A 23,160-nucleotide genomic window follows, 5' to 3' on the forward strand; every position below is an offset into this window, starting at 1 on the left:
CACTTCTGCATTTATCAGTGTCATTTCTCCTCATATTTCCCTCTATACAACCAGTCTATGTCAGTGTGTGTGTGTGTGTGTGTGTCAGGTGAATTTGCTTGTTGTCATGGCATGATGTGAAACTGTTTGAAGTAGAGCGATCTTTCATCACATTCCATATCGCCTTAAATGACATTATGTGCATGTAGATTCAGAACAAATGAAGTGGGCCTGTAGGAGGCGGAGCCTTCTGTCAGCAACAGTTAGCCCTGCCCACTTCAGTAACATGCACTTTGCACAAATAATGCCCATTCTTACCTTGGAAAGATCTAAGATACCCACCCACTTCATTAGCATGCATTGTGAACCTAGAGGAACCTTATTTATACCAAGTAAGATCTCTGAAGGCCCTTACCCACTTTATTGCACAAAAAAGAATCACCATTCTTACCAAGGGAGGAGCTCCGAACAGCTCCACCCATTTTATTTGCATACAGCTTGCACAAAGAATCCCTGTTCTTACCTTGGAAGAGCTCAAAAGAGCCCCACCCACTTTATTACCATACATTTTAAACCTAGAGAAACCTCAATTATGCTTGGGGAGGGGCTCTGAATAGGCCCGCCCACTTCATTAATATACTACTTGCATAAAAAATCTCCATTCTTTCCTCGAAAGAGCTTAGAGGAGCCCCGCCCATTTCATTAGCATGCATTTTGAACCTAGAGAAACTTAATCTATACAGTACTTGTGATGGGCTCTGAACTGCCCCACTTACCTAATTAACATACTACTTGCCCAATGAATCCCGTTTTTACCTTAGTAAGAGCTCAGAAGAGCACCATTAATTTAATTTGCATACTTTTTGAACTTCATTTATACTGGAGGAACTCCCAACAGCCCCGCCCATTTCATTAGCATAGAACTTGCACAAAGAATCCCATTCTTCGGAAAGAGCTTAGAAGTGCTCCACCCACTTCATTAACATATACTACACTTCACTTAAAGAATCCCCATTCTTATCTAGGGAGGAGTTCAGAAGAGTCCCGCCCACCTCATTAGCATACCCTCCTGCTAAACACTGACTGTGTGTGTGTGTGTGTGTGTGTGTGTGTGTGTGTGTGTGTGTGTGTGTGTGTGTGTGTGTGTCTGCAGTGGACGTGACTCTGGAGCCGCTGGAAGGAGCAGAGACGTACGTCAACGGGAAGCAGATCAGCGAGTGTGTGCTGCTCAGGCAGGGTGAGTGTGTGTTTGGGGCTGTCAGTCAAGCGAAAATGAAAACTAAACACGAAGAAAAACTATTGGTTTAATGAAAAACATTTTCATTTACTGAAATAAAATATGAAAGTTCACAGTGAATGAAAAACTAAACAAAACTCACAACAGTCACTGCAAAAACTGACTGAAATCAAATCATAATTAGCAAAAATAATGATTAAATCGGGGCGAAGCAGTGGCGCAGTAGGTAATTCTGTCGCCTCACAGCAAGAAGGTCGCTGGTTCGAACCTCGGCTCAGTTGGCGTTTCTGTGTGGAGTTTGCATGTTCTCCCTGCATTCGCGTAGGTTTCCTCCGGGTGCTCCGGTTTCCCCCACAGTCCAAAGACATGCGGTACAGGTGAATTGGGTAGACTAAAATTGTCCGTAGTGTATGAGTGTATGTGTGTGAATGTGTGTGTGGATGTTTCCCAGAGATGGGTTGTGGCTGGAAGGGCATCCACTGCATAAAACCTTGGATAAGTTGGCAGTTCATTCCACTGTGGCGACCCCGGATTAATAAAGGGACTAAGCCGACTAGAAAATGAATGAATGAATACTTAAATCTAAAAAAAAAATAAATAAATAAAATAAAATAATAATAAAAAAAATTAATGAAACAAACTAAAAGCTAAACTGAAATTTCCAAAGCACTTTCACAATGCTGATTGTGTCAAAGCAGCTTAACAGATGAAGATGATAATAAATCGAAACACCTTCAGTCCAGTTTTCACAGATGAAGTTCAGTTCAGTGTAATAATGTAAATGTCACTGCTGAAAGCCCAAAACACTGAAGAGCAAATCCAACAATGCGCTCAAACTAATTGAAAACATGCTAAACAGTAATAATAATAAAGTCAATCAATAGTTACTGTGAAAGCGCTATACAAATATACTTGAATTGAACTGAACATGACTGTAAGCTCGTCCTCTGGTGCCGCAGGTAACCGTATCGTGATGGGGAAGAGTCACGTGTTCAGGTTCAACCACCCGGAGCAGGCGCGTCTGGAGCGTGAGCGCAGTACCTGTGTGGAGCAGCAGGGGGAGCCGGCAGACTGGAACTACGCCCAGAGGGAGCTGCTGGAGAAACAAGGCATCGACATCAAGCTGGAGATGGAGAGGAGGTCAGGAGTCAACACAGTAACCTAAAATTGGCTAGATACATGCTGGCCGAGAAAGCTTAACATGCTGCAGTTAAAGAAAACAATGCAATTACAAAAAAAGACCAGCAAATTAAGAAAAAATTCTCGTCAGTTTGACAGTGTGTTGCAAATCCTCACACATTAAGGGTGCTTTCACACCTAGAGTTTTGTTTCAGAACCTGTCTCGTTTGCCCAGTTCATTTGGCATATGTGAAACCACCGATCGCGCTCAGATCTGCGCCAAATCAATCGATCCGAGATCGCCTAAATGAGGTGGTTTCGGCTTGATTGAAACGAACTCTGAAGCGGATCGATTGCAGTGAGAAAGCGATACGATCCGAGCCCGGCCATACGGCTAAATGAAGAGGGAATTATGAGTAGATCATTCCAGACATCCCAAGTCTCCCAGGAAGTTCTGGAAGTCTCCCACAAATGCACAGAGACTCCCGGATGCCAGCAAATGAGTGATAATCTCCTGCAAATCGCGCTTCTTCTCCCGGTCCTCAAATAAGCAAAATAATTTTATCACGAATCGAAAAACAAGATTATTTTGCTGACCCCATTGGCAGATTATTTTGCTGGATGGCATATTATTTCTTAAAGACACTATGTTTTGCTTGTCTAGAAAATGCTTCTTGATTTAAGAATTTGTAGATATTTGGACTAAAAACAAGACAAAAAATCTAAGTAAGAAAGACATTTTTTGCAGTGTAGGTTTTTATAATGTTTTAAATGTTTAATCATACACAATTCTGCCTTGAGTGGCTTAAAACGAATGCATTTAACTGAGTAGACGTGTGCTGACAGTGTATTCACCTTTGGTTTGCCTTTGTCAATCTCAGGTTACAGGATGTGGAGATTCAGTATCGACGAGAGAAAGAAGAAGCAGATCTGCTGCTGGAGCAACAGAGACTGGTGAGAGACAGACAGGTGTAAAATACGTGTGCCTAGAGTGTGTGTGTGCGTGTGTGTGTGTGCAGGTGTGTGCGTATGTGTGTGTGTGAAGTTTCAGCTCAAAATAGCACACTAATAATGTTCTCTAGCTCTCTGAAACTGACACGTTCAGGCTTTGATCTTAATCATGTTTTTTTTTGTGACTGTCGCTTTAAAGGGCACATTGTTTACCCCCTTTTTAAGATTTAATATTAACATTATTGTTGTTCTGAGTGTGCCAGTTTAGGTTCAGTTCAACACACAGTTCAGGGGCCTCATGTATCAACGCTGCGTACGCAGCGAAAACTTTGCGTACGCCAGGTTTCACGCTCAGAATCGCTCACGTTTGGATTTACTAACGATGAACTGAACGTGGGAATGTGCGCAGCTTCACGGCAGCTTTCTGGCTGGCGTACGCACATTTTTTGTGCGTGTCTGTTTTATTTCCATTGGCGACTCCTAGAGGCAGTTGTGTTAAATTGCACTCTACAAAGTGTCTGAGCCTTGCAATGGCAGCTGTATGAGACAGGTTCATCTAGCAGGTATATAAGGTTTCCATACCATACAGTTGACCAGCCAAACATTAAAGCTCAATTTGCAGCGGTCGCCTGTTTTCCCAATGTAATCTGAGCTATCTACTGCACACACATTGCTATAAAGACACTATCTGAAGATGAATTTGCATGCGTGAATCAGAAACATTTCCATTCAATAAATGTGCAAATAAAATATGATGCACAGACTTATTGATGATTCCTACTTGTCTTTCTCGTGATAAATAGTGGGCAAAATCTGATATGTAGCGGGGAAAAAAAGAAGAATGAGTTCATCAGACGCTGGATTCGAACTGAGTTCAAGCTCGAACGTGTCAAAACATGTTGACATGCGTTTTACGAGCTGCTCCACTGAGACTGTTTAGGGTACTGCAACATTTCACACCTATAAATGACACTATTTCTTTTCTAATGCACTCAGTGCGATGTTCAGACCCAGCTGTGTTAACCGCATCAGCTAAACTCTCCCACTCTATTTTTTTCTTTTGTTGTTAATCCCGGAGGACAAACTTGCAAATAACACAGTTTTTCTCCGGTCTACCTCCGAAAGCAGCACTTCCAATTCACATTCTGTTCAAGTTTCTCTTCTTGCTTGCTTTTTCCGTTGCTTTTTCGTTGGGTTTTGCCAAAGTAGAGTCATTAGCATATTCATACGGGGGAGGAGGCAGGGAGGGGTTTTGTGCTCGTGCATGTTGTGCTCAGTTTCTCGTTCATTCAGATGTACAAAAGAATATGCGTGAGATTCGGCGTACGCAGTGTTTCATACATCTGAATTTTTTTCTGCGTACGCACATTTACAGCTGTGTTTGTACGCAATGTTTTAGTATGATTTCCACGCAAGTCTTCGTACATGAGGCCACAGGTGTTTTCATTTTAATGTGTTAAAGTGTGATGTTGTGGGTGTGTACATAGCTCGCTGTTTTAGGGGCGTGTTGCTTCACATGAAAATTAGTTTCAAATTCCCGCCCAACATATCAAGGGGGCGGAGCCAAGAGCTCGCCCGCTCTGTGTTTGGCAACAAACAGGCAGACAGTCACTGCATGAGAGGATCAGCATTCAGCCGTACATGTACGCCTCGGCCACAGACCAAGCAGAGAGTACACAATCATTCATGTCTTTGTATAGTTTCTCAGCCAACTGTGTGCTAGTTTAAAGTGTCGAGCTTGTACACAGACTAATAACCAAGCACACTTAATTAACTTTGACTGAGGCACCGGATGACCCGCTTAGAGCCGCGACACGGCACACCAAACACGGACATTCGCATGTTCAGATGGCACTCTGTGGTAGAGATCTGCGCGGGATTAATAATTGATTCCGGCCAGGTTCTATCCCGAATCCGACTGCTTCCGCTTATATTCAGCATTTGTTGTCCCGCTACCCGCCGCGCCCGTTCCCGCTAACGAGCGGGCTGAGAACAAAACCGAAAACCACCCAGCTATACAGAGTCCAGACAGCCTATAACAAGCTGTCTGTATAAACACACACACACAAGCACGCTCTCTCTCTCTCTCTCTCTCTCTCTCTCTCTCTCTCACACACACACAGACAGCAGCACAAAGGTCTCTCTCTCTCATTCGCGCGCACACAGCAACAAAGCGGCACGCATGTGAGGCAAAGGCGCTCGCACTTTACAGCTGCACCTACAGTAGTTAAGATCACACTCACATGGAGCTTCTGTGACCACGAGAAATGCAAACGGCTGAAGTTTAAGGTAGACGCAATGAAAAGTACACGTTTGCAAACCTACCGAATGCTGATCCTGTGTTGAGCCCAATGAGCCTCACATCTAAAAATAGAGCACGGGTGTTCCTCTAGTGACACCGCTTTGACTCACACGCTGAAAATGGCGGACCTGAAACAACAAACTGAGGATATGGTGACATGTGCCTGTCAATCAATGGCAGGCACTTTTTTCCAGGGGTTTCAGTACAGCGTAACCGCTATTACGTCATCGGGTGGGCGTGGCCTATCTGTGAATTTGCATAGGTCACGGATCATGCGCAGATTGTGAAAACAGCCGTTTGATTCAGATACCTGTACGTATTCGCAGGGGTTTCGTGTCCAATGCCTTTTATATGCAGTACAAAATAGCTGTCCTGATCAGGTGTTTCATGTGAAGTCAGTGTGTTATATTAATCAAATTAACTTAAGATACCTCTCAGATTACATTAATACTGTTATAACTTAAGATACCTGTCCTGATCCCAGGGATTTTGTGTCAAATTCTTCATATATCATATACAGTAACATCAGATACCTGTCCTGATCTCAGGGGTTTCATGTATGATCACTTTTATATTAGTTAACATCAGATACCTGTCCTGATCTCAGTTGTTTTATGTATGATGACTTTAAATAAAAATAGAAAATAAATATGTGTTATGTTAATTAACTAAGATCGAGAAAGAAAAATTAACCACGATTTATTACAGAAAATGTGGTATTTATTTGTTTAAACATGACTGAATACCATATTTTAAACTACAAAAACACGGTTAATCTTACCACAACCATTATTATTTGGTTTAAAATGGAAGTACAAAAGCCCAGAGACAGTAAAACGGATTAAAACGAGGTCAGCTGTTTTTGTTAATGAAATCTTTAAAATATAACATTATAAACACAAAAAAAAATAACCTGTTTGATTGTTTTTTCCTTCGTTATCCACCGCGGTAGGTTCTTTATCCATAATCATCCTGTTTGAAATGACCGCGCTAAAAAAGAACCTGTACTGCGCATGATCGGTGACCTCTCAGGGGCGTTTCCCAAACACCGACCGAGCCACGCCCATTTTACGTCGTGGTAATGAAACCCCTGGAGTTTAGTGCATGCCGTCAATCAATATTGGTGGGCGGGGGGACCGCACTCCTACGTCAAGTTGCGGTCGCTCTAAAAACCGCTCCAATTGGTCCACCGTTTTTTTGTTGTTAAATTGAAAAAAAAGAACGGTGTGTGTTTATATCAGCCCAATATGACGGTCTATACACTATATATATACACATGTCTGTCCAGACAACTTGAAAAGTAGATTTTTCACCATAGGTGCCCTTTAAATCAAATGAGATTGTGCTGTTTTCAGAGGAGGGCGGAGCTATAGATGCCTGTGTGTCAGCATCGTGGCAGATTAAACACAGGACCAATGTTATCTGTGTGAAAATGACAAAATGTGTGCAGAAGTGTGTCAGATTGTGAGACGTTATTAGAGAAAGAGCCAGTCCAAATGCAGAAGCAGATGCTCAGGCTGATTGTAGATTAGCAAAACACACTTCTTTTTTTTTTCATGAATTAACTTGCACAGATTAATTGTTCACCTGATGAATAACAGTCTGTCTAGCAAAATAAACACTGCATATTTTGATTTGACCCAGACTTTAATACTAGATGCTTGCTCTGTGTGTTCAGTATGCAGATTCAGACAGCGGCGATGATTCTGACAAACGCTCCTGTGAGGAGAGCTGGAGACTCATCTCATCCCTCAGAGAGAAACTTCCAGCCAACAAGGTAAAGTGAAGTGTATTGTTGATATTGTTGATATTGTTTTGTTCAAGTTATGCAATATCAGGGACTTTTGTTTTGCAGTTTGATGTTAGTATATCAGTATTGCTCTTTTTAAGGTTATCTATATTCTAGTGTGCTCCAAAACAGCGGCAAAATTTGTGTTTAGATGATATCCGCTTGTTAAGTGGTGACGTGTTGGTGACGTATGTAATACTTTTTCCGGGTCCAAGCCGCCACTCATTTGAGTTGAGAAATTATTAGTTTATGATCACTTTTAATTCATATCACACATGAAAGTTAATGTTATTGTTACGTCCTTTTAGATGTTAATATTAAACTAGGAGTAGATGACACAACATACATTAGTTTAATGTGTGTGACAAGCGGATGGAGAAAGAAATAAACTGAATCAAATAATCACTGCAATTATTTATTGCCCATATATCCCATGAAAACCAGTGAAAATATATTATACAGTGAAAGAAAAATATTTACAATGATTAAATAATGAATTACCTGGGGGGAGAGGAAGTAGTTGATTGTGCTTAAATCAACGAAATAAATATAACAAAACTCAGTAACTGTTTTCACCAAACTAAACTAAATATGAAAAGAAAAGCATGAAAAGAAACATCTTCAACGTACCAAACGTCTTAACTAAACTGCTCTAACTAAAAATAAAACATACAGAAAACAGCACATCCTCCTGAACCTAGTGAACTAATACAAAATATCAATCTGAGTGTTGTATATGTATATCGCGCGACTTACTCACTCCTACACCTCTCCGGGGCATCACTCAAACATGTCAGTTAACTGGACAATTTCACAAGCATTATTAAATCGCAAACTTTAGACAAGAGCATTAAACAAGCAAAACACATTCTCTCAGACTAGCCCTCGCAAGAGAGACTGTCCTCACAGAGACCCACAGAAAGAATAAGAGCGAGAAGTGGCGAGAAGGAAAGAGACAGAGAGAGAGAGAGATCGCCATTGCAGTTTGGGCTCGGCTTTTAAACGCTACGCCAACCAGCGATTGGTGGCGCAAACCCAGCGTCAGCGGCCATCGTCATCAGCACGAAATGCGGATCCTCCAATGCCGTTCGTACCTGTAACACATGCATGAAACGACACACCCACATACAAACGAACGCACACACTTATCCAAAATACGTTCTGCAAGCGAACGTTACAGTTATATAAAGTCATAGTGTACGCAACAATCTCTGGGCTTGCTGCATAACAAATTCCAAAAATTTAACAATTTATGAAAAAAATTGTCACTTTCTGGCCATCGGATATTAGGCATGGACATATATACTGCCATCGTGATTTTAGAAAACATTAAATCGCTTTGTAAACGTTTATAATTACCACTTCTTGAGTCTCCCCATTCAGTTGAATAGAGCACTTGGACCCTGAGGCCACTCCGCGTGACGTCACACTTAACAAGATGTAAAGAACTGTACATTTCTAGTCAAACCATTCTTCTGCAATCTCATACCAAAAACGGAAATAAGGGCAGTATTAATAGCTATAAATGTGGGATATTATGTGATTGAATTGTATTGCAATATGGAACAATTAAATGTTGATGTTAAATCAAAAGTAATTCACAACTACTTGAAAATGAGATGATATATAATATAACTATAATTCTCTACAATTACAACTGAATTAATTACAAATAACTGTATAAAATAATAAAATATGAAATGATAAAACATGTGATATAAATTGTACCCAGCTTAAATTAAAATTAAAGTTACCAGAGATAACCAGAGACAAAGAGAGCAGGCCTAGAAGTTAAGGCTAATTTATACTTCTGCGTCAAATGCTGGCGTATGCTACGGGGTCGTCGCATAGCCCTTCGCCGTGGCCGTCGGCGTCGCTGACGCGCACCTCTCAAAAAATGTAACTGCACGTTGCAACGACGCGTAGCGCAAGCTCTGTGATTGGTCGGCTTGGTAGCGCTGACGAGTCTGGGCGGCACCGAGAGCCGCGTGAATGGTGCGAGCCTGATGGAGCGATTGTCCCGTGAGTCCCGTGAAGGAGCTCCGGATGGAAAGATTTGTTTTGTGTTTACTTCATAGTTAAAGTTTTTGCACGTCCACCGGTTTCTGCCTCAAAATGAGCGAGTTTGAGCCACTTGTACATCCCGGAAGTGTTCAGGAAAAGCAAAACAGCAGCGAAGAAACTCGACACAGAGGAACATTTACACCTCACTGCCTACTAGCGTTTCGGAAAGTGTTAATGCAGAAGTATTAATGCACAGCTACGCGCATTGCATGCACCGTGGGTTACGCCGGTCACTTGACAATCATTTTGCCTGATTATAGTATAGTCAGAGAAGATAGACTCCAGAGGAGGAGAGGAGCAGAGCAGGAGAGTGCAGTGACAGAAAAGACAGGCCAGGAAAAGAGACAGAGTAGAGTTTTTCACCCATTTTGTATCTTTCTTGACCATGTGACTAAATCCCAAATGCTGAGTCATTCAAACTGACCAATTAACATGTGACCACATCATAAAAACCCCAAAGTCCACACACCAGGCCCTGATCTTATTAGTATCTGCCTTTGGAGTTAGGCCCCATTTACACGAGTGCCTTTTAGTTTTAAAATTGCATTTTAGATCAAAAACGATCCGCGTCCACACTAGTGTTTCACCTAGCGTTTCTGAACATATCTCCGTCCACACTACTCCACCAAAAACGTATATCACGGGACCATTCGCGCACTCTGGGCATGCGCGTTCTAGTATAAACAGGAAGCATGCGTCTCGCTCGACATTTGGTTATTGTTAGTCAACAAACACCGGTTGAACATTAAACGCGATGGCAAAGAAAGCAAGAGAGGTATTTTTGTGGACAGACGACGAGGTCGAGTAACTAAACGTAACAAATGAATAACTGCACAATGACGCCTAAAACAGACAATAGTGCAAACAACGCTCCCATTTCTGTGTCCATGTTGTGGTTTACAGTGAACGCTGGTCTGGAGTCTTCCGGTAGCGTTAAAGCCATGTGTTATAGTCATGTGATAGGGGCTTGACGAATAAGGGAAGGATACGCAAAAGATGACACAAAAGCCCCAATCAGGTAGCGAATCTCAGCAGCCCCGCCTCCGTTTTCAGATGTCTCCGTTTTCCCCCATCCACACTGAGACGGAGCAGCAGTGTTTTAGAGTGAAAACAGCTAATCAAGCGTTTCCAAAACACTCCGTTTTAGGCACTCGAAAACTCCAGCTTAGAGTGGACGGATGGCGTAATCGTAGCAAAACTAACGTGTTTTCAAACTAAAACGCATTAGTGTAAACGGGGCCTCAGTATAAACCTTCTTGAGTCAAAAAGACATGTTTTGTCATACAAACAAATGCATATGACCATTTAGCCTCTTACACATTTTACCTTGGGGCCGCTAGACACTGGGTGAGGCTGGGCCATATTAGCTTCATTCATTCATTCTTGTCAGCTTTGTCCCTTTATTAATCTGGGGTCACCACAGCGGAATGAGCCGCCAACTTATCCAGCAAGTTTTTACTCAGCGGATGCCCTTCCAGCCGATCTCTGGGAAACATCCACACACACTCATACACTATGGACAAATTAGCCTACCCAATTCACCTGTACCGCATGTCTTTGGATTGTGGGGGAAACCGGAGCACCCGGAGGAAACCCACGCGAAGGCAGGGAGAACATGCAAACTCCACACAGAAACACCAACTGAGCCAAGGTTCGACCCAGCGACCTTCTTGCTGTGAGGCGACAGCACTACCTACTGCGCCACTGCCTCGCCATCCGCACAAGGTTTTCCACAATAAATGAATTACTTTATTAATTATTAATTTCTAGGGATGTAACGGTATTGTAAATACCGTCATACCGCAATATTAAATTTTTTCGATATTACCGAAGTCGCATGACTCGGTAAAACTGTATAGATCTTCAGAGAAAATTTGCTCAGGCGAATGAAGCGAACGGGAGGTAGCTGAAACTTCATTTCCCATCAGCCCCGGCGTGGCCATAATCCTTTGCGGTCTGTTGTCGCTACAGATCCAGTAATGCGGAAATGGAGTGTGCTGCTAGTAGCGGAGATGAAAAAAAGATGGAAATGATCGAACCTAAAGCGGGTGTTGTCGCCGCGCGCGTGCTGAATAGCGGTGCTGTCGCGCGCGTTCTGATCAGCTGTGTTGTGGCGCGCGTATTGTAAAGCGCCGAGGGGGGGGGGGTTGAGCGCGCATACCAAGAGAGGTGTTGTCACGCGCCTACTGAAGGGCTGGACTGGACGGAGGGTGTGTCGCGTCGCGGGGGCACTTTTGATCGTTTTGGAAGGGCATTTTCTATCCAAGACTAAAAAGGGCATGTGCACTGCACAGGTTGAGCCCTATGTGTGCACGTGCCTGCAAGTTGGGGAATACGACTAATAACAGTCATGGGGACTGCAGAAACACAGCACACTGTTCAGATTGATGCAGACATTGACTTGTACCGCAAAGAGACCTCTATCTCACTCATGGTTTGTCTTCTCAAGTGGGGGAAAGACAATGCACAACGTTACCCACTGCTGTCAACATGGACCAAGTCATATCTCTCTTGTCCCAGAAACCTCAGTCCCAAATGAGAGGGTTTTTTCTGTTGCAGGGGACATTGTAAATACCCAGAGATACCAGCTTTTACCAGATTATAGTTATATGATAATTTTCCTTTAAACCCATCTCTATCTAAGTGAGTGATTAAATGTTGAATGTGATGAGTTTTTAACAATACTAAATTGAAACTTTATTTTTGTACATGGTTTAATAATTTTCTGTTATTAAAATTGAAGTTCCTGTTTCAAAGCTAACAGATAGATGGCTAATTTGTATGTCATTGACACTTTTGGCACTTTTTTGGAGTATTTTCAAAAGTTTTTTTTTTTCCTGTAAATGATTCAATAAATACCGTACCGTGACATTCATACCGAGGTATTACCGTACCGTGAAATTCTGATACCGTTACATCCCTATTAATTTCTAATTAGTTTATTTATTTTTTTAATAAAAAAAAAATATTTCAAAAATAAAAATAAAGAGATTTGAGAAGATTGGAATTTTTTAAACACAAATAAGATAAACAAACAAAACTAAAGCTAAACACTATTGGCTGTTTTAAACAAAGGGGAGGAGCTACTTGAGATTAAGTTGAGATTAATTCAAACATCGAATAGAAAATGCACATTTCAAAGCACTTCACTGGATCCTGTGTGTCTCCTGCTTGTGTTTCAGGTGCAGTCCATCGTGAAGCGCTGTGGTTTACCCAGCAGTGGGAAGCGCCGCGAGCCGCTCCGCGTCTACCAGATCCCCCAGCGGCGGCGCATCAGCAAAGCCCCGGAGCAGCTGACCCTGAGCGACCTCAAGCTGCAGGCGGTGAAGGAGATCTGCTATGAGGTGGCGCTCGGAGACTTCCGACACTCGCGGCGGGAGGTGGAGGCGCTGGCCATCGTCAAGATGAAGGAGCTGTGCCGCATGTACGGGAGACGGGACGCCGAGAAGGACGGCTGGAGGGAGGTGGCGGAGGACGTGTGGGAGACGGTGGGCATCGGGGACGAGCGGACGCAGGACACGGCAGACGCAGACGCAGAGAGCGCACGCAGCGGTGTCTACAACCTGAAGGCTCACATACACAAACTGACCGACATCCTACAGGAGGTCAAAGAGCAGAACAACATGAAGGACGAGGAGATCAAAGCCCTCAGAGACAGAATGATGAAGATGGAGAGCATCATACCGGTCGTACAGCAGGTACACACACACACACACTCATAGACATGTGCATACTTACATGTGCAGACACCCCCAATCACACCTAACAGGCTTTTTGTCTTTTTTTTTTTTTTTTTTACTTGTTGTTTTTGGTCTTTTAGGAACAAAAAACCAGTGGGAACAAAATAAACTAGCAAACAAACATAATAATACACATATATAAATATACATACATGTATATATTATAGGTGGGCATAGATTAATTGTTTTAATGTACATTAATCTCACTGTAATCTTGGATTTAATCTAGATTAAAATGGCTCATTTAAATTCTGGCGAAGGCATTCAGAATATGTGCACTACCCAAATAATGATTAGAGGTAAGTCTTTTGGGTTTCTCAAGCCAGGTGGCGCATTAGACCAGTGGCGCATCTCCTGTTTCCAAAATGCATCACAAACTGCTTGAGGAACGGTTCTACTGTGATTATTGGTGATGAAAATAAATGATTTTCAATAAGATGTGCTTGTGTTTACTCACTGTTTATTCAGTTAAACATCAATGTTGAACTGTAGGCCTACAGTAGCTCCAAACAGCCATTATTAATGACCTTAATGCGACTAAAGTCATCACTGAACTAAACAGAAATGAATTAAGACATGTGGAGTATGCAGATATTAGTGGCGTTACTGAAGTAAACACTGCAATCAAACTATTACCGTCATATATTTTCCCACAAGACACACACACATGGTGAAATGCGGAAGTTTTTTTCTTTTCATTTGGCGTGCGTTATTAAATTCCACAACACTCTCACCAGTCCTTACTCCTTAAAGGGCCATGAAAGCCCCTCGTTTCAGCAGGGTGTTTTCACACCTCTACTTTGGAAAAAGTCAGAAAAGTGGGCGTGTCAAACTCTGTTTAGGGGGGAGTGTCGGAGGAACTAAAGTGGGATGGTGTGGGAGTGTCTATTTGGGCACGCGCGAGTTTCAGTTAAAATACTCACACACAGTAGAAAGTGATGGTGTTTAACCTACATGGACATCTGTAGTGGAATTATTTGCCAAATTATTAAATGTTGGACTTTAACTGCAGTTTGGCTCTTTCATTCAGGGTATTCATTCATGCCCCTCGCGACAAACGAGATATTTGATTCGAGGAACTGCTCTAAGCGTGTATTTTTCATGCAATGTTTGATACCGCACGGCGAATGAGCGAAAAAAAACCTCCACATTTCCCGGAAACTTAGATGCACACGGCAGGTAGCGTCAGAAAGCCGCGTGTGTTATTCCGGTCACAAAATGCGGTTAAAAACCCTACACGAGGTTAAAGTTTGGTTGTGGTGCTAACATGTTTACACTCGGTGCAATAGTTAACTTAGTTCGATACGAACAAACTGAATATACAAGTGAGCACTGGTCGCTCACTTACTAAATCTGTAGAGACAGGACAATCACCAGCAACTAGAGCCGCGTCTTTATGAAGAGAAGACTACAAGCGAATCCGGATCTCAGCGTTTGCAGATGAGAACAGCTCTCAGGTAAACAATAATCCTCCTTAGACACGTAAGTTATTGTTGTCGAGCGTCGCGTACACTGTTAATCCACACGTGACTCCAGCTGAGCTCTCACAGAGAGAAAATGAAAACGAAACTTAACGGCAGCAAACTATAAAAGCAACACTTCACGCTTGTTTTGCCAACACAACGTGGCGTCTCTGTCGTCTAAACACTGTGACAGTAATGAATATTAATGAAGTTGCACAATAGAGTGCGCTGATTGGTTTGAACCAAGCCTTACTCATGCATTAATGCATCACACTGTAGGACGTAATAAGACTCACTCTGGCTCAGACGTCCAGTCTGCACGCTGGAGTACACGCTATTATCTCATGACCGTGACGCAGCTTCAAAAATTAGTTTCAAACAGGAAGTACGAATTTGCTCATAATAACGCAAAATCAACCAATTTACACTTTTTAGTGAAATATAGGTGTCCTAATAGTGTTTTTAGCAGTGTGGGACACATATACCACTGTCAACAGCTCAACACATGTGTTTTAGTGTTTCATGACCTTTTAAGCTTGATTTATACTTCAGCGTCAGGTGACCGGCGTAACCCTCGGCGCATGCAACGCGTGTAGCTGTGCATTTATACTTCTGCGTGCTGTCTCTGTTGTTCTGCATTAACACTTCCGAAACGCTAGTTGGCAGTGAGGTGTAAATGTTCCTCTGTGTCCAGTTTCTTCACTGCTGTTTTGCTTTTCCTGAACACTTCCGGGATGTACAAGTGGCTCAAACTCGCTCATTTTGAGGCAGGAACCGGCGGACGTACAACAACTTTAACTATGAGGTAAACACAAAACAAAACTTTCCATCCGGAGCTCCTTCACGGGACTCCACACTTGTAAACAATCGCTCGCGCCATTCGCACGGCTCTCGGTCCCGCTTAGACTCGTCAGCGCTACCAAGCTGACCAATCACAAAGCTTGCGCTACGCGTTGTTGCGATGTGTAGTTACATTTTTTGAGAGGTGCACGTCAGTGACGCCGATGGCCACAGCGAAGGGCTATGCGTCAGTGCTGTAGCATACGCAACCGTTTGACACAGAAGTATAAATCAGCCTTTATTTGCGTCTAATAGGCCAGTTTGTCTCGGGGGCATAAATGAAATGTTTATGAGTGACTGCCGAACTGCAGTTAAAGTCACCCAAAACTACAGGAAACTCTTACATTACAGCACTTCACATGAACACCTTCATTATATTATTGTCTATTAAGGCAAATAAGTAGATTACAGATGTCCATGTAAGTGTAGTCAGTCGTGTCTTTAAAGTAAGTGACAGATCCAGAAGGGCGTCCTGCTGATTTGATTCAGAAGGGCACTGTTTTGTCAGACGGCTCACCGGTTTGACTTTCATTCACCATCATTCGTTTTAAAAAGCTCCCGCTCCATTTTATCTTTATATATTTTACTGGAACACATCAACTCTACAGGTGCCTGATAGTCAGATGTGGAGCTGACATTAATCAGATTCACTCTAGTGAACTGCATCCATGTTAGCACGTCACGTTTGATGTGCCTATTCATGGTAGGAACACACACAGGTTCGAAGACTCGTTCTCGCCACCTACAGGCCAGGTATACATCCGCGCTAAAATATCAAGCTGAAAGTCATCATAGCTTGTGTAGAATAGACCCAGCTCCCAACCAAACTTTGAGGATAGACTAACGGCGATGTTTTTTTTTATTGCCCGATAAGAGTCTCGCGTTAACACAAGCTGATAATGGCCCACCACTAATTCACATATATACACAAATACAAATATACATGCACATATAAAAAATATTAAATTAACCTCATCAAGAAAATAAATAAAGTATAAAATAAAATATAATATAATAAAAGGGTATTTACATCCAAATCAGGTGAACGCTGTAGGATTTACAAGAGTTTGCATAAGTGCCTCCCACTTGTTAAGGGTCCAAATGAAATTGGGACAGAATAATAATAAAATCAAACTTTCACTTTTTAATATTTGGTTGCAAATCCTTTGCAGTCACTTACAGCCTTACATCAGCAGACGCTGGGTTTCATCCCTGCTGGTACTCTTCCAGGCCTCTAGTCTTCAGTTCCTGCTCGTTCTTGCGGCATTTTCCCCTCAGTTTTGTCTTCCGCAGGTGAAATATATGCTCAATCAGATTAAGGTCAGGGGATTGACTTGGCCATTGCATAACACTCCACTTCTTTTCCTTCGAAAACTCTGTTTGCTTTTGCAGTATGCACTGGGTCATTCTCAATTTGCACTGTGAAGCGCGTCCAATGAGTTCTGAAGCATTCGGCTGAATATGAGCAGATAATGTTGCCTGAAACACTTCAGAACTCATCCTGCTGCTTTAGTCAGCATCACATCATCAATAAATACAAGAGAAGCAGTTCCATTGGCAGCCACACATGCCCACGCCATGACACCACCACCACCACCATGCTTCACTGCTTAGGATCATGAGCAGTTCCTTTCCTTCTCCATACTCATCTCTTCCCATCCTGCTGATACAAGTTGATCTTGATCTCATCTGTCTAGAGGATGTTGTTCCAGCACTGTGAAGGCTTTTTCAGAACTCTAATCTGGCCTTCCTGTTTTTGAGGCTCACCGATGGTTTACATCTTGTGGTGAACCCTCTGTATTCACTCAGGTTAGTCTTCTCCTGATTGTTCATCTTGACACACACACACACCTGCCTCCTGTAGAGAGTTCTTGATCTGGCCAACTGCTGTGAAAGGTGTTTTCTTCACCGGGGTAAGAATTCTTCAATTGTCCACCACAGTTGTTTCCATGGTTTTCCGGGTCTTTTGGTGTTGCTGAGCTCACTGGTGCGCTCTTTCTTTTGAAGAATGTTTTACACTGTTGTTTTGGCCACGCCTAAAGGTTTTGCTATCTCTCTGATAGGTTTGTTTTGTTTTTTTCTGCCTAATGATGGCTTGACTGATAGTGACAGCTGTTTGGATCTCATCTTGAGAGTTGACAGTAACAGATTCCAAATGCAAAGGGCACACTTGAAATGAACTCTGGACCAGGGCCGGAGTGGGACTCCTTTTCAGCCCTGGAGTTTCAAGCCTCAGACCGGCCCACCTCAGTTCACGACTGACTATATTAAAATAAGGTTGTAAGTGACCACTAAATCATTATATCCCTTTAAATAATTTTAGAGCATCAGAGCATGTCACGTGTTTCGGTAGCCTAGGTGACTAGTAGGTTAATCAGGCTAGCAGGAGCGAAGAGAAGACACGTTGCTGTGCGATTTATGGAAAAAGGAGGCTTAATCCTGCACAATTTATTTAATAGAACGCTTTGGGAAAGCGGAGCGAGGTATGTGAAGTTAATATTTAAGCCACATGAGTTCATTTGTATGTATATGTTAATCGTGAGCTCTGCCTTCTTAGTTGTTTCAAACTGTCTTCATATACTTCATTGTTTCACTTTCATATGTCGCTCTGTACATTATATCTTTATCTGTCATTATTCTGTATACGAGTTGTTTTTATTGATTTTTGTTGTTTCTTTGTGTAGTTTCACGGTGCTACGCAACGAAAGTTTAATGGCTCTCGTCTTGAGCATAATAAAGAATCAAGCACCCGTCAGAAACTCTGTCTCGTTCATGGAAACCAAAGGGCAGCTACAAAGGTCATTTCTAATTCAGTTTCAAATGACACTATCGCGTCTTTTTTGAGAAAACAGCTGCTTTAGAACTTCAAATGTTCAACAACACTAACAGTATTATATGTCTTAACAATAAAAATGAAAAAAATAAATTACTCAAATGAGGATCAAACACGGGTCGGTGGCCGGGTCGGGAATTCTCCCAGTCCTCCTGATTAGCCAATCCGGGCCTGCTCTGGACTTTTTATCTGCTCATTGTAATTAGGATAATGAGGGAATAACACACTTGGCTAGAAGCCAATTGTCCTATTACTTTTGGACCCATAACAAGTGGGAGGCACATAAGCAAACTGTTGTAATTCCTACAGCGTTCACCTGATTTGTATATCAATTCAAATTAAAGTCATCAATCCAGCTGTAATGTGATTAGTGAATGTAATGCTTAACTCTGTGTTTGTGCAGGATGACGATGAATCGGAGGATCTGCCCCCAGACGGTGATCAGGGGCGGGGCTTAGATGAGGATGACCATGGCTGTGTCCCCAAAGAGGAGCGTGTGTCCCGTTTGATGGAGGAAGACCCTGCCTTCCGCAGGGGTCGCATGCGCTGGCTCAAGCAGGAGCAGATGCGTCTGCAGAACCTGCAGCAGCAGCAGATCACCAAGCGGCTGCGCAGAGGGGGCGGGGCTGTGGGTGGGGACGGAGGCGTGGTCCACCTTCCTGGAACGGGACGCTTCATTCCCCCGCAGGACTGCAAGCTAAAGTTCCCCTTTAAGAGTAACCCGCAGCACCGGCTGTCCTGGGGACCCAACACATCAGTAGTGGTGGACGACCTTAAGGTAGATTGCAGTGATGGACGAAGCCCCGCCCCTTCTATGCCACTACTTCCTTTACCGTTCCAAATGCCAGTTGTTATGCGTGCACCCTCACCTAGTCGCCCTTGGCAACCTCGCCACCCTAGCAACGGTAACTATGTTAACGGCAATCAGTTTCCTCAGCAACAGCAGTGGCGCTACAGACGCAACTCGCTGGACGGATCCAGCATGCCTGCAAATCAAGGCTACTACGGCAACGGATTCCACCACAACAACAACAACAACGCCTCAGGCCGCGGTCGTTATCGGCGACAGTCGCCAGGCCCCTGTGCACGTGGCGACGGGGCGTACGCACAAACATACGCCAATCATCAGCGGCCAGCCTACCAGACGCTACCGCACACGCTCACTGATCAGCAGCACGGCAGAAACCAAAAACCGCAGGGCTACGTGACGCCGCCGCGCATGAGACGGCAGTACAGCGCCCCCGACCTGAAGAGCAAAGAAACGCCCGTCTGATGTGTGTGTGTGTGCTCCTTCTCTTACTGTCGATGAATGATGATGTCATGAAACCCCAGACGTGTTGCTTTGATTGGTCAGTGTGTTCGTTAACGCAGTCTCGTACAGTCAGACTATCACTGAATGAGTTTATTGTTACACTTTAGACAGGCAGAGACCCGTTCACATCACCCATGTAGAAATGGGATCAATGCAAGTACATGCAAATTATATAAATGATATTCAGGTTTATATTTTGTTTTCATATATACAGGACAGAGCTAAAGTTTGGACACATCGTCTTATTCAAAGAGTTTTCTTTATTTTCATGACTATGAAAGTTGTCGATTCACACTGAAGGCATCAAAACTATTAACACATGCTTTATTTCTCGAAGCTCATCAAGAGAACGCCAAGAGTGTGCAAAGCAGTAATCAAAGCCAAAGGTGGCTACTGTGAAGAAGCTAGAATATGACATGTTTTCAGTTTTTTCACACTTTTTTGTTATGTATATAATTCCACATGTGTTCATTCATCGTTTTGATGCCTTCAGTGTGACTCCACGATTTTCATAGTCATGAAAATAAACAAAACTTCTCAAATGAGAAGGTGTGTCCAAACTTTTGGTCTGTACTTATATAAATTAGATCATATCTGCAACAAATATTTCAAAATATGGCAGAATTGGCTGTTTACATGTGTATTTTTTCAATTATTGGAATTACAAATAGGCACATATGTTAAAATTTATTAAATGTAATTGCTTTGTATATTCACCCAAATATCAATACAAATATAAAATTATATATATGAGCAATATCACACGAGTAGCAGTGCGATATGGCTGTATATCGGCACTGGTGAGAGGTGTGCAATGGTGCCTTAGTGCCCCCACCAGTGCTGATTTACAGCCATATCGCACTGCTACGAGTGTGATATTGCGTTTATACAAGAGTTTAACGGCATAATTGTATATATAAAAACAAAATCAACATTGGGAGTCTCAAAAACCCTTTTATATGAGGAACTACTTTCTTCCGCATTGGATTCAAATCATAAGGTGACAGTTAAACAGCTGTAAAAACAGTTAAAAGCATCTTTTAAACTTTAGATCTGTAGTGTCTGCTGTTTGCTGGCTTTATGTGGGCGGAGTAATACACAAAGGGTAAAGAGGCTGTAGGAGTTCTGATATTGCAGAATATCACACGGCTATCAGCCAATCAGATTTGAGAACCAGAGAGAACTTTTGTATAAATATATATATATATATATATATATATATATATATATATATATATATATATATATATATATAATTAAGCACCCAAAAAACATATATGACATTTTGTATATGTGAAAAATACATTTGAAATCCATACTTGTATGTCATGTATGTAATTTGCATTAGGGATGCTCATTTCGGTTAATTTTGCCAACCGGCAACAGCTGCTCGTTAACCGAATGTTATCGGTTAACTGGCCGGATTAATGTTAAATTATTATTTAATTTTAAAAATATTAATTGATGTGTCTATTTTGTGCCTGACACATTAAATATTGCATTTTAAAATCCTAATTTAGTTTAACATGCGAACACCACCAAACATAACATACAAAGTTATCATTATCAAGTCATTGGATTTGTTTGCTTTGTGGATTAGGCTATGTGGGTTATTTTAAACTGGATATTTTAGAGGAACTACAGTCTAATAACTGTAATTATCCAACTGGGAAAAGTTGGTTTGTTGGTTGTACACTAAGTCTGACTGTTTTCTCAAATTGTGCAAATAAACAGAGGTGTTTATGACTCAGAAAACGCAGAAAGCGATTCGCTATAAAACCCATTCATTTCAATGGCTTCTGCCACATAAAGGCTATGCTTGTTTTCCCTTTCACACCGGACGCAGAAAGCGATTCGCTATAAAACCCATTCATTTCAATGGCTTGTACTGCAAAACGCCAAATAGTTCCTGCACTGACTAAAGCACAAGAGCAGCAAAGCAAAACGTTGACTAGCTCGAACTAGCATTCAAAACAGCTCATCATTCTGCTCTGTGGATATTCTGCTCATGTGCATGTATACTTATCTATGCAAGAACGGCACATGTTCACTGGAAAAGCATAGATCGTCCAAATAATTTACCGACTGGACATTTCTATGGAATATACTTGTTCCTGCTGCTTGCAATAGCTATACTGTCATCATGGCAACACTGCTAAAATGAAACCTCTTGACTCATTGAAATCTAAAATTTGGTTATTTTATTCGTCAGAAATTGCACAAAATTGCTTTATATGATTGTAATATATATAAATATAAATGTTTAGTTTTGGTTTTCGGGCAGCTGCATCCAAAATGTTTGGTTTCAGCCCAGTTTTAACATCGGTGCACCTCTAATAGTTATCATTGGATCATATGTGTTGTGAACGGATCTTTAGTTTGTGCAGACGAACTCTTAATCAGATAATAGCTTGTGTTTTGGAAAGCTCTTGTCATTTTAAGTGCAATATGCATGTGTGGGCTGTACGAGACTATTTTACCCAAACACACTGCCATCATGTTAATACTCACTCTGTGTGTGTGTTCAGATTCACGAACCCCTCAGCAATGACTCGCCGAGAACTAGCTGAGCATCCGATTCAAACTAGTTCAGGATGTTTGTATGTTCAGCCTCGATGTGCCTTAATGAGACTCGAATAACCTCAGAGATCACTGAAGGAAATGCTGTGTGTGTGTGTGTGTTGTGTGTGAGTGTGTGTGTGAGAGAGAGAGAACGAAGGAGAGAGAGATGTTAAATAACTGTGTGACATACAGGAAGTTTAGATACCTGATTTGGGATTCTTTTGAATCGGTTTTTGTAAATGATTCATCAGACTGATTCACATCTAAACAACTGTAAGTGTCTTGATGTAATGAATCATATTGATATGGATTCTGTTCATCACCAGCAGGAATTGCAAAGTTTTTACATTTTATTTACTGTTTAAGTAATGATCACGATTCACGAATGAATCAAACCGACTGATGTTCCTGGAAACTGAATCAGTGATAGACTCAAATCAAGAACCGGTTCATTGAACAGAACAGTCGGGTGAACTGATTCTTTGAATTGATTCAGACTGGAGGAATGATATGAGATGAGCAGGAGTGAAGAACGCATGAGTGTGTAGGACAGGGAGGATTATAAACTGATGATGAAAGTGATGTTCAGAGGTCAATGAAGTGGACATGTGGAGTGAAGGTGCGAGTTTTAGACTTTTTCCAAACTTCAGGATTTTTAAAGTTGTGAGCGAATGATCTGAAGACGTTTATCAGATGGCAAGAATGTTTTTGCTGTTTATGAACTATGATTTCTGTGCCTTTAGGCTACAGATAGCCGTTTGATCCGGTTTGACATTATTTTGAGTGGCAGATTTGATTCAGTTGTGTTTGCGCAATGTTGCAGTGGAGCATCATGCTGGAGGCTCGGTGGAGATTCACTGGGAAATTGGAGGGAAATCTACTGAGAGACCCTCCTGTGGGATTTTCACTGGCGATTCTCACATACGTTTAGATTCCTGACTGCAGATCAAAATTTAGATTAAGATTTCT

General features: G+C 42.1%; 2 protein-coding genes across 5 annotated transcripts in view; one reads left to right on the top strand and one right to left on the bottom strand.

Moving 5' to 3' along the window:
* The window catches only part of si:ch73-375g18.1, a 64,351-nt gene extending 43,742 nt beyond the window's left edge, over nucleotides 1-20,609 (top strand). The window contains exons 18-24 of one of the 4 annotated variants that reach the window (XR_015524132.1): nucleotides 1,133-1,216; nucleotides 2,176-2,356; nucleotides 3,217-3,289; nucleotides 7,267-7,365; nucleotides 12,624-13,139; nucleotides 18,721-20,382; nucleotides 20,481-20,609. Coding sequence is in view for 2 of the 4 variants with exons in the window: in XM_087307863.1 (XP_087163989.1) it covers nucleotides 1,133-1,216; nucleotides 2,176-2,356; nucleotides 3,217-3,289; nucleotides 7,267-7,365; nucleotides 12,624-13,139; nucleotides 18,721-19,590 (1,823 nt within the window). In the remaining 2 variants the exon portion in view is untranslated. Of the gene's footprint in view, nucleotides 1-1,132; nucleotides 1,217-2,175; nucleotides 2,357-3,216; nucleotides 3,290-7,266; nucleotides 7,366-12,623; nucleotides 13,140-18,720 lie in introns of all 4 variants that reach the window. The other 3 variants (XR_015524133.1, XM_087307863.1, XM_087307864.2) reach the window with 3 other exon arrangements.
* tfr2 (transferrin receptor 2) overlaps nucleotides 1-23,160 on the bottom strand; it is a 1,009,002-nt gene that overhangs the window by 420,248 nt on the left and 565,594 nt on the right. The gene's annotated exons all lie outside the window — the stretch shown is intronic.

This window comes from Danio rerio, chromosome 23 (assembly GCF_052040795.2).
Source record: "Danio rerio strain M-AB ecotype USA chromosome 23, GRCz13ab, whole genome shotgun sequence".
Lineage (NCBI taxonomy): Eukaryota > Metazoa > Chordata > Actinopteri > Cypriniformes > Danionidae > Danio > Danio rerio.